Source organism: Mirounga leonina, unplaced genomic scaffold (genome assembly GCF_011800145.1).
Source record: "Mirounga leonina isolate KUSES-001 unplaced genomic scaffold, KU_Mleo_1.0 Mir_174, whole genome shotgun sequence".
Lineage (NCBI taxonomy): Eukaryota > Metazoa > Chordata > Mammalia > Carnivora > Phocidae > Mirounga > Mirounga leonina.
The window spans coordinates 44,322,046-44,340,336 of NW_023270451.1; the positions used below are offsets into that span (position 1 = coordinate 44,322,046).

Sequence of the window (18,291 nt, forward strand, 5' to 3'; positions counted from 1 at the left end):
ACCATATTGTTTTCTGGGTCAGGAAGGGAGAGAGAAATATCTGGAAGAAAGGCCAGGTTCCTCTTTCCTCTGTCCCCCAGCCATCTGCCTTGGGGAGAAAGAAAAACAAAACGGAAAACTTTTGTCAGAGATCAAAAAACTCTGACTTCTATCAAATTTACTTTCACTTTAGGGATTGGTTGGGTTTGCTCACCAAGCCGAATGAGTGTTCGGTGCAACTGGGGAATAGGGGCACTGGTTAACTCTTTCTAGCCACGAGGATTTTTTTAGTAAATGATTATAATGCATAAAGTAGGTGCCCTAGTGATCGGAAAGAATTCAGGACTTGATCTCTAGTAATAATTTACAGACTGGAAAAATGTGACCAAATAAGAACAGTCACTTACTTCAAAAAAAAAAGTACTAAAAATGGCTGTAACAAATGTAAGAAAAAGAAGAAATTATATGTACACTGTTTGACCAGGCTTACAACTTTACATTTTCCTTCCATTTTTTTCTTCTTTTTAGCACAAGAATAATTTTGTAAGATGAAGGAAAAAAGTAAGAGACTAGCTAGCAAGCTGAGCTTTCAGCTTGGGAGTCATGAAGGAGAAGCAAGCGAGGGGAAAACTGCATTTGAAGGCCTGAGAGAGAAAGAAAAGAAACAAGCAAGCATCTAGGAAGATGCTGTTTCCAGGCAAATGCAAAGTTAAAATGCAATGTTGAAAAGCAAGCAGAAATCCTCTGAGGCATCTGGCTGAAAGGTTTGAAAATAATCTTTGGTTGAATAATTCTGCTGTTTCTATTGTTTCTTAAAGGCTATTTTTACAAAATTATAATCATGCCTTAGGATTCCAGCTTTTCTTGTCATTTTCTTTGCTGGCCATTTTCACAATTATCAGTGATAAGGTAACGAAGTGGAAAATAGACCGTTTGTGCATGCGCATGCGTGTGGATGTGAACTCCTCATGTGGAAGTATTCTTAAAATGTCTTTAAGAATTAGACCACGAGGACCAATCAGTAATACTTACACTATTGGATGAATTTCCCTATTGAAATAGAAAAATGTTTGGTCTGAAGAAGGCCAAGAGGGAGGCAGGACCTTTTACCTGTATAAATTCTGTGCCACATCATCCTCATTGACTGCATATCCCCGGGGGTCGTCAGTAAAACTGAAGCCTGTGCCCACCTGAGGGTGAAATAAATAAGCAGGTGTTTAAACAGAGAAGCACAAGCCTCGAAGCCCTCCAGAAGATACCACACTGGAAGGAAATCAACCTTATTCCAAAGGCTAAGCCTCTGATCTTGGATTTTTGCCTCTACCCCATGTGCATTTAGTCAACCTCATAGGAGGATGCTGCATTTCACCTTTTTCCTCTCCTCTCCTCCAAACCCAAATAAAATATCAGCACCGGGCACCTGGGTGGCTCAGTCAGTTGAGCGTCCAACTCTTTGTTTCCGCTCAGGTTGTGATATCTGTTGTGAGATCAAGCCCCGTTGTCAGGCTCCGCGCTCAGTGCAGAGTCTGCTTGGGATGCTCTCTCTCCCTCTTCCCCTCCACCCCCGCCTCTTGCTCTCTCTAAAAAAGAAAAAAAAAATTAGCATAAAGGTCAGTGGCTGAGCTGTCCTGATTCCACTGTGGTTGATTTGATTTGATGTTGATTTAAGGGGGAGGAATTCGCCTTTCCTGGCCCCCAACATAGTATCAAAAGACCCAAAGTTGTCTCCTTTCTGAAACCTGGAGAGTGCATTGCTCTGTCCTGACAAGAAGGAACTCTCTAGGCTGCAGATAAAAGATGGTGTATGTGTGTGTTTTGATTTTCATTTGCGAGAAATATGGCCACTAAGCCCCTTCATATTCAGTAAGTAGGTTTTAAAATAAAGATTAGTTTTAAACTAATATTTCCTTATACCTAGAAGTTCCTAGACAACTAAGCTGTAAAAATAAGAAGCTATCACTGATTTTGCGTCAATAATTTGTATAAGGGGTGCACCTCAACCACAACTAAGTATTTTGACTTTGTTTTTGTTTTCCCCAAACACACAAGGGAACAGGACATTTCATTCAACTTAGGCAATATAAATATGCAGTCATAGACTAGGAAAGAGGATGGTTGACAAAACTTGGTATGAAGGGGGGGAAAATGGGTATGTTGTTCTCCTTTTACTCCCTATTTACCTGTTTTCTCTTTGAACCATCTGGGAAGTGAAAGAAATCAGAGAAATTAGCTAGGAGGTAAAGATACTCCTGCAGCAGAAGCTGACCCTAAAGTTAGTCTCCTACTTTGCTGTTTACTGGACTCAATTTCACAAGAACTTCCCAAGGAGAATTCTACTTTTTATTCCAAGATGAGGCTCACTGTGATAAATGAGGGAGACCAGTTTTGACTTTTTAAACCTAGAACTCTGTTAGAAAAATTAGGAATTCTAATACTATATAATAATCCATGATATGGGGAAGCCATATAATCAGTGGAAAGAAACTAATCCCTTATCCTGGATGGTATAATGCACTGAACAGGACATTTCATAAGATTTAAAATGAGAGAAGGAGAGAAGGTAGCAAGCAAAATTCCGAAACTCAGATTTAAGGATACATGTTAGAAAAACTAAATCCCAAATGCTTTTTAATAGATTAAATTCTATTTTATTTTATTTTTTAAAGATTTTATTTATTTGAGAGAGAGAATGAGATAGAGAGAGCATGAGAGGGGGGAGGGTCAGAGAGAGAGGCAGACTCCCTGATGAGCAGGGAGCCCGACGTGGGACTCGATCCCGGGACTCCAGGATCATGACCTGAGCTGAAGGCAGTTGCTTAACCAACTGAGCCACCCAGGCGCCCTAAATTCTATTTTAAAAAGCAAAAAAAAAAACCACCCTAAATTTCTATTTCCTGCCCCCCATCTCTTAAATATATTTTATAAAAAGAAAAAAGACAAGAGAGGCCCACATTGACATTTCATAAGGTCATCAGATACTCACTGGATTATCAATGTAAAGCATGGAAAGTGTGGTGGTCCAAGCAAAGTCTCTGGGACGCACTAGCAAAACAGAGAAGAGGTTTGAGACTGGGTCTTTAACAAAACATCCCACCTAGGGCCCAACTTTGTTCAGGAGCCCAACAAGCCCACCTGTCCCCATCCTATCAATGAACTCCCGGTGTCCCTCTGACATTGCCTCATACTCTCGCAGTGGGGAACAGACACCAATACCTTTTTCTTCTCCTCTCCTCTCCTTTACTTTCCCTGGACCCCGAGGGTTTCTACATCCTTTTCTAGGATGAAGTTTGGAAACAAGACCCCATGTAACTGGAAAAACTCATCAACTACCTATAGGGTAAACCCATCTGTCTGATCCAATCAACCCTTCTTAATGTCTGATCCTTATGAATCTTCTTCCTCCTAGCCAATGCCAAGGAGAACAACTCCAGCAGAAATGGCAGACATGCTTTTTTACCTAAGTCACGAATGGTTCAGCCTCCAAATTCTGGCCCAGGGAAAGTAAACGATCTCCCCCACCCCCCGAAAATGAGATGGAGGTAAACTGGGGTGACAGCCAGATGTGACTCCTCTGCTCCTTCCTCTGCCCCCGCCCCCACCCACAGCATCTTGTCTCCAGGATATCTGATCATTTATGTTGACTGAACCATACAGTGTTCAGTTTGTGTGAATAATTAGGAATATAATTCCATCTGTTAGTCTCATGCAAAAGAGCTCGCCCAAAGAGTAATAGATACCAACTGTTTTCATAAGCCCAGATTGCTTGAGTCAGCAGCAGACTACAAGAAAATAGCTTAGAAACTTTCACCCAAATTTCAAGGGAGAAAGAAGCCCAGCCAGGACACTCACCCTGGTGCCTCCTCCTTCTTGGACAGACATCACCAGAGAGCGACGTTTTTATCATCTAAAACTATTATGTTATTCCTTGTGGTTCCACGTACACTTTAAATTTTTTCTGGAGCAGATATAAGGTTCAGGTGAAAACCTCTCCATAGGAAAATAGAGTCTAAGCAATACTTACGGGTCATGTTACTTGTGACAAAATAAGGTCCGTGTTCCACAAAGAGTCCAAACATGGATGAACCTCCGGGCCCTCCCTGCAGCCAGAGGGCCACTGGAGCAACCGTGGGGTCTACCTAAGGGGGACAAAGAAGCCAGGGACCACACAGAGTACTAAGCAAAAGAATACACTCGAGCAAACTTATCCAGATCCCGCGTCGTTCACTGCCTTGACTACATCTCCCAAAGCCTTCCCAGACCCCAGTGACTGCTCTCCATTACAAATGAAGTGCTGGTAATCTCTTGCCTTGAATTAGTATCTGCCCCATAATGCCAGTATCTATCTTGCTCGGTTCAGTCTTATTGAGCCAATAGCCAGGAAGCCCACTGAATATAGAAGGTCTGCCTCTATATGCCCCTAGAAACCCAGTATATTGCCTAGGGCATGGTTATATTGTTTTAGCAGTTTCAACTTGCATTTGACCAACATACTCCCACGGAGGCACAACCAAGAGTCGCTCTTCCTCAGTGACAGTTGGCCTGCTTCACTGGGAGCCCAAACGGCCTTTCCGATTTGATTCACCAAGAGGGTGTTCACAAGGACAGCAACCACTTCCTTCAACACGCGGGAACTGAGAAGAAGCGCGGAGGCCCGGAGCGGTTCAGCCAATACAAACAACAGCAACAAAAACCCCAAGCAAGGTCCAACTTGATTAAGGAGGCAGAGAAGAGGAAGTAAGAAAAGGTCACTGGCAGGACTGGGGTGACGAAAATAAGCTTCTGGCAGCAAGGTCAATACCATCAACCTCCATGAGAGAGGGGTCTTTACTTCCTTCTTCTTTCTTTACATATCTATTGAGCACCTCCTGGGGGTCAGGCACTGTGCTGGAAGTAGCTACATAGCAGGGCAGTGAGTTAAAAAAAAAACAAAAACAAAAACCACTTCCAGCTTACATTTTCATGGGAAATACAGACCATAAGTAAGTAAAGAAAAAACCCGATGATTAAAGCGTGTGGAAAGGAAATAAAGGTGATGTTAAGAGAGTGGGTGAGGGGGCGCCTGGGTGGCTCAGTCAGTTAAGCGTCTGCCTTCGGCTCAGGTCATGATCTCAGGATCCTGGGATCAAGCCCTGCGTCAGGCTCCTTGCTCAGCAGGGAGTATGCTTCTCCCTCTCCCTCTGCCTGCCGCTCGCCCTCTGCTCATGCTCTCTCTCTCTCTCTCTCTCTGACAAATAAATAAAATCTTAAACAAACAAACAAAAAAAGAGTGGGTGAGGGCAGAAAAGAATAATGCTTCCTTTAAACACAAGTGATCATGGAAGAACTCAGTGAGATCCTGAGCTGAATGAGACCTGAGTTCTAGAACCATCCAGCCATGAGAGGAGCCAGGGAACACCACAGACAGAGGGAAATGGGAGGGGAAAATCCCCCCAACACAAAAGAGCTGGATGGGAGTGTGGTGAACGACAGTCCACCTGGCCTTAAGGGAATCCTCCGGAGCTATCTGGAAGGAGCTCAAAGTGGCTTCAGGGAGGCTCACAGTTGGATGTGACAGTGAGCGCTCTCTGGGTGTCGTGGCTCATTTGATGTTCAGTCAACCGGGCTCCGCAAGCAAAGATCTCACTGCTTCAGCTCAGAATGAAATCCTGCAACCCCTCGCTTAGCCCAGTCACACAGACACCAACCAGTGTTTCATTCGACGGTCTGAGTGGCCTGCTGTGTCCCCATGGGTGATGTGGGAAGGCTGTGGGCAGAGGCAGACTGACTCAAGGGGAGGCGATCTGGGACACCACCACCAAGAACTTGGAAGAAGAGCTGAGCACAGGGTTCTAGCCAGGAGGACAGATGGGCAGAAGTCACCAGAAGTCTGACATAGTCCTTTAGCAGCTTCAGAAAGGGGACAACGGGGCCTTGCAGAAAGAGGGGTGGTGGTAAGAACAGCTGTAAGCTAGACAAGAGCCTCTCTATGAGGGGGCCAGTATCAAGGAATTAAATGAGATAAAATTTGTAAAGCCCTTGGAACAATGCCTAACGTCTGATAAAGGCACAAGAAGTGTAAACAATGATTACAATTAAAGAAACAGGTAGAAAAGGTAGGAGGCCAGAGCCAGACTGGGAACTCAGATCAGCAGGGCTCTAACTCAGCCTGCTATAATGGATAAGTGTGTGAGTTCTTGCCCCAAACTGGATTCAAATCTGGGCTTTACTATCCACTAGCTGTATGGCTTGAAGCAAGTTGCCTGAGTTCTCTGAACCTCAGTTTCCTCATCTGTAAAATCAATAATAGTATTATGAAAAAAATAATAGTAGTACCTATGCCGTGTGGTTGATGGGAGGACTCAAATTAATCTTCAAAGTTTAGTGAGTAGCATAGAGTACGTGTTCTGCACACATTAGCTATTGCTGTAATAAAGAAACATTCAGAATTTATAGTTTTAATGTAAACGATCTATAAATGAGAGAATAGGAAAAGTGGGTCCTTGCTCCTTTGGCTGATATCTTCCCTGGTCAGTTTTTCACTAGTTAGCCCCTTGCCACAAGGGTTGCAAAAGTCCATAAAAAATTCAAGAGACTTGTCTTATAAGTTGAAGCAGGAAATACTAAAATCAAAGGCAGCCTTCTAAGGCTGCTGTGGGGATGTAGGGTGAGCCCTGGATCGGTAGCCACACAGATTCTGGTCCTACTTGGCCACAAAACAGCTGTGTGATCCTGGCCCTCCAATCCTTCCAGCCCAGTTTCCTTATCCATCAAATGGCAACAAGGCCCACCTCACAGACATGAGAAAAAGTATCATGAAATGATATTGCAGACTCTGCTGGGCCGATTAATAGAACCAGCTCCGCCCTAACCTGCCTGGCCCCAACTGTGGGTGCCCTGTTTGAATCAGTGATTTTTAGCTCCCCTCAGACCCTCCAGCTCGCTCTTCAATACCACTCACCAGGACCACTTCCCACTTGTGAGCATATTAGAGGTAGAGAAGCAATGGATCTCAGTGGGAGCAGTTCCAGCCTCCCTGGCAATGTGAGGGGTACTGTGCGTCCACTCATTCCAGTGGACGCCCAGCCCCCACTTCCTTCCTAATGTGCACAGGAGCTTCTAGAAGCCACGGTGTGCTACATGTGAGCCAATGATTCTCAACCTTGGCCACCCATTAAAATAGCTTTTTAAACAATTGCTGCCTAGGCCCAAATCCCAGCGATTCCAACCCAACTGGTCTGGGGTGAGGTAGGCATGGATGTTTTCAAAAGTCCCCAGGTGGTTCTGATGTGGAGGCAGGGCTGAGAAATTTGTGAGGGTGAAGGAAGTTTGTCCTCTTGGGTGCCTGGGCCCTCTGGTCTCTGCCCTATCCTCCTCTAGCTTTTCATGTCCCTTCCTGTGACCTGGCACAATGATGGGACCTCTGGGCTCTCAGAAAAATAGCCTGACCCTGAGAGGCCACACTACAAAGTGAAGTCAAACAGATCGGTGCCAAACATCTTTATTATGGAACTTTGAAGTATAGGACACTGCATTCTTGGAATGCTTCAATAATAAGAGATCAGCATACACACCTCCAACCTCAGTTGACCTTGCTCCTCAAATGTACTTTCCTGAAGGAGGTGAATGAGCTCAACAACCCTTAAGGAAGCCCATTTTTTCAAGAAAACGCCATGCACACATCTTTCTACTTTGATACACCAACTAACCTATGAACTAACACTCTCCTTATCAGGAATAAAATGCAAAAGTCAGATGCTAGAAAACAAAGGTTTACATATTCAGTGTTAAAATCCCAAGAGTTAGTTACACCACAGCACGCAGACTTTTGTAATATGATATGACATCCTGATGTCATACATATAATAATAATTACATCAATAATAATGGCATAAAGCTATTATGTGATAATTTGCAGGATGATCTATTTAGCTCTCAATTGTGAGAATGCAGCCCTCTCTCACTCTCCACCCCAACTTAGGAAAGAATAAAAGTAAATGAAGACGTTCTGAACAAAACCACATTGCAAAACTTAAGCTCAAATAAAGTAAGAAACAATTGCTCTAATTCATTTACAGATTTACAAAGCCCAGGGCTTTTAAAGTATTTATTATTTTGAAGTTATAATTCAAGAGTGTATGGAACAAGAGAAAAAGGGCATTTATTTTTGTCAAAAGTTTTAGAAATTTTCCTTAACATTTATTGTTATAAAGAAAACACTTACTCTTAACTAATAGTTTTTTAAAGAAGGTATTAAAAAAAATCCCCCTTACCCCACCATCATGGTCCCTAGAAATGATCATGGAGATGGTTTAATCTTCCAAATTTTTCTCTAACCCCCCAACACATACATATATAAATATTTTGTAGATGTCATATAAGCCATGTGTGTAAATACCTTTTTGTTTTCTGAAAATAGGACGAGGCTACATGTAATATTCTATATTTGCTATGGTCACTTAATATATCACAAAAATCTTTCCATAACAGTACATATGATGATTTAACTAAACAGTATGGCATTCTGAATTTACCACAATGTATTAATGCACTTAACATACAACACTGACAGGCACTGTTCTAAGCCTGGGGATGCAGACCAGCTTTCACTCATGGACAGGTAGGATACTTAATGGTTAAGAGCATGGATTTTGGCACCAGACTGCCAAAGTTTGAATTCCAACTACCTTATTTTACAGCTGTGTGCCCTTGAGCAAGTTGCTTAACTTCTCTGTGTCTCAGTGTCCTCTGCTTAAGAATAATAATGCCTATCTTATATAGCTGTGGTACAGATTCAAAGGGTTAATATATGCACAGCACTTAGAATAGTGCCTGGCACATCTATTTAAATGTTAGCTCTGATTATTTCTCTGGTGAGGTGGGAAGATGAGTAATAAATAAGTAATTAAATAAGTGGGTGATGTAAGAGAGCAATGGAAAGCCATTAGATTGAATACTTAAGGCATCTGGTGAGGGGCTAACATTTGAGCTAGGACCTGAAAGATGAGTAATCCCCTACTGATAAGCATTTATACATTTAATTAAAAAGAAAACAAAAATCTGTTAATGACCTATAGGTCCGAGTAGTGTAGTAGGAACTGGGGACAAAGAAGGGACAAAGAAATCTTAAATATAAGAGAAAGGACATGAGGAGTCATAAATATTTAAGTGAGAAGTATCTCTACCACCAGGAGGGTGTGTGCATACAGGTACCACAAACCTGCCCCTTCTGTTGGTGAGCAAGAAACCAGGGCTTTGCCTCAGAAGCCCTTGAAATTCTTCTGGTGACCCCTGGTGGCCAATTCATGAACTTGGCCACTCCTTCCTCAGGGTTTGTTCCAGAATAAAAAGCCCAAAAGGAAGCAGGTTATTTACTTAGTTTTTCAGAATGCCTATAGACAGAAGGTTCACAATGTCTCACGTTAGAGCGTTCCAATATTTATTCATAATGATGGTGAACAAATCTACCCTCTGTCTTAATAGATTGTCATATTCCAAGTAAGTGAAACTCACTCATTTGGTTTGACATTCTGTACATAAAAGGATTCTTAGAAACACCCAGTTTCTTCTTTTCTCCTTGCTTCTACGTGATCACAGAGGAAGCTATGTGAACAGTAATGAAACCAAACCTTCCTGCCCTACCGTTCCCCACGTGGACATGCCCTCCATGGACGGTGTCCCCTCGTGCCGAGTCCTCCTTTTCACCCTGCTCCTCATCAAATCATACCCACCTTTCTCGTTCTGTCCTCCCAAGCCCTCTGTATTTCCTGGTAGAGATAACCTTCTACTCAGGCTTTACACGTATCACTGAAGCAGTGAGTTCATATATTGGCGGATGGGAGTGGCACTAAAGACTTGCCAATTTTGGTACTCTGCAGTAACTTGATTGCATTTTATACAAAGGACATATTGGAATGACCCCAGGGAATCTTAGGTATCTCAGCAAGTATTAGGGCAACATTGTCTGCCAATGCCCAGGGCCGGGTACGTATTCTAGCCATCCCCTCCCTCCCACTCACCCCATCAGGAACACCATACTTTGTAAGAGAAAACAGCAACTAAACCACTAACAGACCCAAATCAATGGTACTGCTTAAGATGAGAAGTGCAATTAGTAAATTAATTAAAGCTCCCTTCACACTTCTATATGCAGAGGCTGATCATTTGCTTGGCTTAAGTAATGCGTTCTGTACTAATTGAAGTCATTAGTACCCCAAGTAAATGTCTTGAAATTCCCCCAAGTAGGTTTGAATGGACTCCCATTTTGCCACACAGATCCCAGTTCAGCTGATACTTCAGCTGCTACACTGTGGTTTAATCAAGGCAGGGTTTTGTTATTTAAAGCAACTGGTTTTGTGACTAGAATTGTTAACCAGCTAACGAGTAACATTTTAGTTCTACATACACACTCCCAATACATATAAACAACTTGCTTAAGACATCATGTGTTTTTCGGAGTTTTACTTACCGTGGTTGGTGTTGACTTCTTGCTAAACTTCCTTTACTGTGATTGTTGTCACTACACCATCACACGGAAAACTACAAACATTTTTTTCTGTTTTGAGGTCTCCTTACATCACTACCAAGCTTGCACTGACTCTCCTTGACTTCGAGTCATCTCAATTAAACTGAGCCAACTTACACTCCACCAGAATCTTCTCTACCTTTCTCCTTCCTAACCTTTATACTTGGCTCTCATTCCTTCATGAGGTAGTTATGGCTTCTCTGTTGGTGCCTCCCGCCAGAAAGGTGGAATTTAGAATGAAGCAGGGTGGGGGGTGGGTATTAGAGAAAGGCCTGACTTCCCCATTCTTGATGCAAACAAAGAAATGGCTGAAGAAGTTAGTCACTTTCCTCTCCATGTGAAATGAGGCACATAAAGGTTTCTGCAGTTCGAATATTTCTATGGATGGAATGATCTGTAATTTATCATTTTTAGCTACTTTCTTCTTGTTTCGTTTCAGCTAACTTCTATTCTTCCAGATCTCTGATGCCATAAGTACAATAATAGCAAAGAGAAGATAAACAGTGAAAGTCTGGGGACAAATGTCTATGACCTCCAAATCTTTGCTGTATGACTAATGGATCTACAGCCTTCTGTGGTAGACATATTTTAAGAGATCTGTTCAGTCCTCAACCCCTTCTCTAAGGACTCTGCATTTACCAACAGAAGAGACCCATTAGCCATGTTTATATCACAAGAAACTGCACTCTCAGCTTTAGCTGATTGGACCAAGAAAGAACACCTGACCCAAAGTGGGCCAGTCGTATCTGCCCCTAGCAGAAGCGCTATTTGATCTCTGTTGATTGCAAAGTTCGAGGACAGGTAAAGGTAGAAACTGTAAGGTAGCCATCTTCTGCCAGATACCTGGAGAAACAAAGCATGCTGATCTCTGCCAAGAGAGAAGAATGAAGCAGAGATGAGTGATCCTGTGGTCTTGGACAGAATAAGGCTGAGACTTAAGACTGGCTGCCCTGGATCCTGATGCCTTTCCAGTTGACCCCCCTTTCCGCCCTTGGTGTCTCTGGGCAGGAAAGAAGGATTTATTTATTTATTTATTTTAAAGATTTTATTTATTTGACAGAGAGAGACACATCAAGAGAGGGAACACAAGCAGGGGGAGTGGGAGAGGGAGAAGCAGGCTCTCCGCTGAACAGGGAGCCCGATGCAGGGCTCGATCCCAGGACCCTGGGATCATGACCTGAGCCGAAGGCAGACACTTAACAACTGAGCCATTCAGGTGCCCCAGGAAAGAAGGATTTAGAATGGGTTATCTAGGGGTGCCTGGGTGGCTCAGTTGGTTAAGCGTCTGACTCTTGATTTCAGCTCAGGTCATGATCTCAGGGTCATGAGATCAAGCCCCACGTTGGGCTCCACGCTGGGTGTGGAGCATGCTTGAGATTCTCTCTCCCTCTCCTCTGCCCCCACCCCCCACCACACACACGCTCTCTCTCTCTAAAAAACAAAAATAAAAATAAATAAAAAATAAAAATAAAAATAAATAAAGAATGGGTTGGCTATATTAGTTAGGGTCCAATCAAAAGACAGAAACCACATAGTTAATTTTAATTTTTAAATTTTCCCATTTTTAAATTACTGTTATTTTTTTATATGAAAACATTGACCTTTAATTCTGTTACAAGTTCCAGTGAGTGCTCTGGGTCCCCATCCACCATGGGTATCACATCCACTCACTGCTGGGCCAAAGTGGGGATGTCATGCTAGAGTGGTCTGCCCCCCCATGAACCACATCCTCAATGTTGGCCAAATACCAGCATATCGGATAGGCTTCCTGTGTCCACCACGGAACAGGGAAATTTTAAAGAGATATTCATTATAACAAGGGATAGCCATAAATATGTAAGGGAAACCCTAAAGAATACCCTGTGCTGAGGGAAAGTGCCCACAGGTAGACAAACATACTGTGGGGATGGGGCTCTTCCCAAGGCTTATACCCCAAGGTATAATGCTTACATCTTAAGGCTGTGGTCTAGACCTCACTGGAGAAGGGCTGATTGTACCCACTGGGTGGCTGAGACGTTCACTGGGTTGCCTGGCTCACTACCGGCCAACAATCCATGGACAAGTCGGAAAGGCCTCCAGGGAAAAGTGGTCTGTGGCTGGCGGGAGACTCTACTTATTTGAAGGTGGCACACAGCCTGGAGTGCGCGGTGTCCACACTGGGAGGGCTGTGGGAAACTAGCCTTGGGTGCACGGGGTCAAGGCAGGTGGGAGGGCTGCAGAGAGGTGGCTTAGGGAACCGGCTCACTGGAAAGTATGGGATGTCCTGGGATGGATGGTGCCCATGTTGAGGGAGCTGCAGCCAGGTGGTCACTGGGACAGAGCCAAGACTGTAAGCTTGCTGAGGGTCTTCGTGGTCTGGGAGCCCAGCAAGAACAGGGCACTACTGGATGTCCCCCACACACGCACTGCTGACAGACTGGACAAGGGAACAGGAAGAGAAGCCGATGTCCTCCTGCAATGTCCCTCCAGCACCCTCTACTGACAAAGCTTAATATCATGCTTGCTACACAGGAAAAAATGTCTACAGCTCTGGTACCTTGGAGCAAGTAAAAGGATAGAATTGGAGCTAGTTCTAGTGGTCATAAGATATCACAGTCACAGCCCAAAAGTACGTGAGAAGAGGCTGTAGTAGTTATCTAATGCTGTATAACATGTATCCAAAACTTAGTGGCTTAAGACAACAGTAATCAATTATTCTCCCGTGCTTTCTGTGGGCCAGGAATTCGGGGATGTCTGGCTGGACAGTTCTGGCTCAGGGTGTCTCAGGAAATTCCAGTTAAGATATCAGCCGGGACTACAGTCCTCTGACTTGGGCTGGATGAACATCATCCAACGTTGGTGCTGACTGGTGGGTGAGGACTCACTTTCTCTCCACATAGGTTTACCCACACGGTTGCTTTAGTGTCCTCCCAATGGCATCTGGCTTCCCTCAGGAGTGAGTGATCCAAGAGACCAAGGCAGAAGTGGCACTGCCCTTGACAGTGGCCTTGGAAGTCACCCACCATCACTTCTTCTCTAGTGCATTGCTCACAAAGGCCAGCCTTGATTCAATACGGCAGGGGACTACAAAGGAGCACGGCTATTAAGAAACAAAAGTCACTCCTGGAGTCTGGCTACCTCACCCTATCCCAACCTTGCTGACTCCTCAATATGATATTGATCTTCCTCAGTCACCAGATACTCAGATTCCAGGAATCCTAGCCACTCTCCTTGGCCCAAGGAGCATGATGGGGCCCTTAGTAGAGGGGCACAGGCCTAAGTCTAAATGTCTCTGGTTTGGATTCCATAATATTTGAGGCAAACAATCCAACAAATCATCTCTATTCCCATATCCCTAAGACAAAGTCAAATACGGGATATCTTTTTCCAGTGGGAAGAATTCTAATTGCAAAAAATAATAATCTGTGTGCCTTTTTATCTTCTTAAATATGGAAAACCCCAGTTTCACTTTGTAATTTCTTTCCCCAGTAGCAATTAATCCATACTCTTCGCTGGCTTTCAGCAACTTCCGATTTGGAATTGCCTCCTGTTTTCTGTCTTCTTTAATCTCCCACATTGCGACTGGTTTAGTTCTGCACAGTATTTGTATTAATAACAGGAAAACTAATAATGATAAACATGATGATAATGAAATAATAGCAATAGAAACTCCACTTACTACGTGTCAGGCGCCCGTCTAAGGCTTTCCCGCATTCTCTCATTTGTCTCAAAACTGCTCTCAAGGAGGTATCCTGATCCTCACCTTTGGCACACACAAGCCAAGGTTTTATGCAAGCTAGACTAACTCAAGAGCTATCATGTTAATGACTGTAGTCTAGCACCTTCTATGGCCAGTTTTCTCAGGATCAACATACAATGATCAGGAGCAAAGATTTCTCCATCATTTAGTTTTAAATTCAAGTTCTGCCAATTTCTAGTTGGGCAATTTGGGGCTAATTATTTAATCTCTGTAATCCTCTTCATCTATTAAACAAGGATAATAATTCCTTCTTCATGTGGTTATTGTAAGGATTGAATAAGAAAATGCACAGTGCTTAGCACATAGTCAATGTTCAATTAACAATACTCATTAAAATTGTGACATTTTTATTGGCTTCATTATACTTTTTCTCCCATGAAATAAAATGCCTATTATTTCTCTTGCACATTGCATCCCCACTGCACACCAGTTTCCAGCTCTAGAATCCATTATGCACTGCTTTGTATACAGTAACAGGGGAGTCTCACAGAAATAACAGGAAGACAAAACTAATTTGAGAAACAGCATCCCCCAAAATACTCAGAGGGTATTACAAGTGTGCATCCTTCCTGGATCTCTCTTATTTTCTCTATCTTCAATTTTTGTAAAGGGCCATTTCTCTCCTGATGATAATATCAGCTGCTTCCCTGTGACAGGCAATGAACTAATCTTTCTGCCAAATGAAAGGAACTCTTCCCTATCTGGGTAATCACCGCTTTTCCTTCTCACATGCTTTCTCTTCTTCACCCAAACTGGCCTGTTTCATAATTTACAGCCTGACTGGCTTGGCAGGAATTGTTGCTCTGGGGTCTCAGATGCCAGCTCTGTGTGTGGGTTCCCCAGGTAAGAAAGGCTCAGAACCATCTATCCTGGCTGCCACATGGTGACACTTGTCAGGGGTACCATCTTCTCATCCTGCCTGTTTCTCCCCTGAAGCTGAGCCTGTCATTTCCAATAGAACATGCTGTGCTCGAGCTTCTTCTTTCCTGTTGTGGCGGCCTCGAGTTCGTCTTCTGGGATCATCTTAGAATGTGTTTCGGGCTATAGTCCTGGGCCCCAAAGAGCATAATCTGGCCAGGGGATGCAGACATAGGTCTTCATTTAATTAAGGGGGGGACCCCAACAGCCCAGTCACTGTTTAATGCCACGAAAGTTCAGATGTCAGTCTGGCAACCAGGAGAGGGTACAGAATCTAAGCCCATTTCCCTGACTGGCTTTCCAGTCTTGCTACAGCACCTATGTTCTAGAGGAAACTGTACCCCTGCTCAGAGGCAACTGAAGAAAAGAAAGGACTGAGTCTTTGTTTTGTTTTCATTTGACCACTTCCCTTACCATTAATTCCTGTTTTCACAAATCTGGGTTATTACTATTGGAGATTCAACATGCAGAAGTCAATGGGGAACTTCCTGGTATCAGAAATGGTCACCGAAGCAGAAGAGAAAGTAGGAAGTGGGATTTCTCGGGGCTAAGGGAGACAGAGAGCTCAGGGGAGATGGAGCCCCAGCAGGCCTTAGAGGAACACTGAGCAGGATGAGGAAAACTGACCCCACAGACTACACTCCCCGCTTCAGGCCTACATTCCAGCCCTCGCCCAGGTGGGAGCATGAGACAATACACCACCCCCATTTGCACCAGTTTAGCTGCCAGAGGTGTTTCTTTCTGGATAAAGGGGTGTGGATCACTTTGGGTCCAGAAGCACTAAAAACAGGATGGTGGCCTATAGGCTGGAACCATGGCTTCTCAGGTGTGGCTCACTTGGTAATTCTATCACTTGCTGGCCTCTCCCAATTTACAAGTCAGTTTCTGGGGAAATTTGGAGATAATTCTTAAATACAATAAACTGTGAGAATCACTGAGAGAGAACATACTAAGAATCGCAAATTTAGACACAAGTATCCATTTGGCACAGAATAAAGCCCCCCACAAGGTGTCCACATCCAAATCCTCAGATTCCGTGAATAGGTTAAGTCACATGGTAACTGGACATTGAGGAAGCTGATGGAATTTGGGTTATTAGTCAACCGACCTTACATTACGGAGATTACCCTGGGTTATCCAGTGGGCCCAATGTAGTCACAAGGGTCCTTAAATGTAAAAGAGGGTAGCAGAAGACAAGAGTCAGAGAAGGATGTGACCGCGCAGTCGGCCAGAGTGACGCAATGTGAGAAGGATTCAGTCCGCCTACTGATGCAGACTGCGAAGACGGGGGAAGGAGCCATGAGGCAACGAATGTGAGCAGCCTCTAGAAAATGCAAAAGGCAAGGAAACAGATCCTCCCTGAGAGCCTCCAGAAGGACCGCAGATCAGAGTAGGTGACAGCCTGAAGACTACTATGAGCCCAACCAAAAAGCATCTGGAATTCCTCACCAGTTTTTACATGCTTCCTCCCATCCACAACTACGCGGTCAACTACGGCAGAGGCCATGGTTGAGAAAGCAAAAACGAGGAAGTCAAGAAAATACGACCCAGTCATGCCAACAAAAGCAACTTAATTTGAAAACTACCCTAGAGTAAACAATTTTATATATGCAACACTGCTATATGCAAATCACATGCAAATATAACTACTACCCTCACTAGGGATAGCTTTTTCTTTGTTTTCTCTGGTTTCTAAACCAAATCCAATTTGGAAAATAAAAACAGAAAATTATCCTGTGGTGGGATAAAATTTATTTATGCATCTCAGCATCTCTACCAATATCCACACGCCCCACCCCACCCCAAACAGTACCCATTAGCCTAAAGTGATTTGTTCATGCTGAAGAATTGTGTGACATCACCATGCACTAAGTAAGACTGATAAAGTACAAGAACATACCCAGCTGTGTGTGTACATAGACCTGAGAAGGTGAGTGATCTGTCTTCTAGGATGCCATACTAGGTCAGCAGTCCTCTACCTGTCCCCGCAAAGGCTCCCAAAATATGTTCAATTCTCTCCCTTCTGTGTCCCCAAAGTACTACTCAGTGGGTACTGGATGCATGAAGGGGTGAGTACAAAAATAAGAACTAGTACTGCAAAGTCCATGGATTGAGCAGCCATGGAAATCCACCATCAATTAACCTTAGACATGCATTACCTGTGCATTTTGGGAATCTCCCCATTCCTTATCATCCATTGGCTCCTTAACGCCTATCCTCACCCAAGGTATTTTTAGAACAAAACAACAACAGAATGATTTAAGAAGACTGTGGCAGGAAGAAGGTGGAAATGTGAATGTTCTGCACAAGGCTGCAAGGAATTTAAAAGTTGGACCTTCCCTGCAAACATTTGTTTCCTGAACATAAACAGGAACACCACACAGAGTCACTGGCATTTATTTTTAGAAAAAAAATCTAAAAGATGCAAAAAAAATTTTTTTTTAAAGTACGTTGTTTGTAGGCTAACATGTCTGCCCTGGGGCAGCATCCTCAGCCCCTGAGGATTAGTGTCCTGTGAGGGCCCTCTCGTAGGCCTACCTGAGCCGGGAAGAACCAGAAGAAAAGGTTGCTGTTGTAGGTCTCATTCACGGTGAGGTAGCCAGCATAACTCTCCACATTCGATCCTGGGAAAGGAGGGACCATACTCTTTCTTTTTCCTAGTGGAAGAAAAAATTTTCCCAAGGATTAGAGAAATAATACAGTGTCAGTCATCTTCATCTCGGCCCGTCTTCTCCCCGCCAGGGGCCAGGGCTGGGATGGAGTGATCAGAAAGGCTACCAGGGGACTGACACAAAGGTACTTACTATAGCAAATTCCAGCCTGCCCTGGTCCATTCCACATATTCGACATTCACAACTTAGCCAAGGACAAGTGACATTTTTAACCTTTTTTTTTTTCGTCCCCAAATACAGTTTATGAGCTATAATAAGATTTTTTTTTTTTTTTAATCACCTATCCTCAGCTCCGTCTAAAAAGTAAACCATGGTATTCACATTTGGGCCACTGGGAAGGCCAGGGCAGAAGTCACCCAACATGAAGCAGCTGCAAGAGAAACAACATAGCTAAGCAGCTCTCAGCCTCCGGAAGGCCTATATTCTCCACACTCTTGTTATCATGAAAGCAAAAGGCCTGCCACTTCCATTAAGGGAAATGG

At 43.7% G+C, this 18,291-nt stretch overlaps 1 protein-coding gene across 4 annotated transcripts in view; it reads right to left on the reverse strand.

The window, feature by feature from the left end:
- The window catches only part of CPVL (carboxypeptidase vitellogenic like), a 124,741-nt gene that overhangs the window by 79,542 nt on the left and 26,908 nt on the right, over nt 1-18,291 (reverse strand). For 3 of the 4 annotated variants that reach the window (XM_035020815.1, XM_035020814.1, XM_035020816.1), the window contains 4 exons: nt 17,676-17,794; nt 4,001-4,115; nt 2,963-3,021; nt 1,090-1,169 (listed from right to left, as the gene is read on the reverse strand). In XM_035020815.1, the coding sequence (XP_034876706.1) occupies nt 1,090-1,169; nt 2,963-3,021; nt 4,001-4,115; nt 17,676-17,794 (373 nt within the window). Of the gene's footprint in view, nt 1-1,089; nt 1,170-2,962; nt 3,022-4,000; nt 4,116-17,675; nt 17,795-17,941; nt 18,264-18,291 lie in introns of those variants that run through there. The other variant, XM_035020817.1, reaches the window with a different exon arrangement.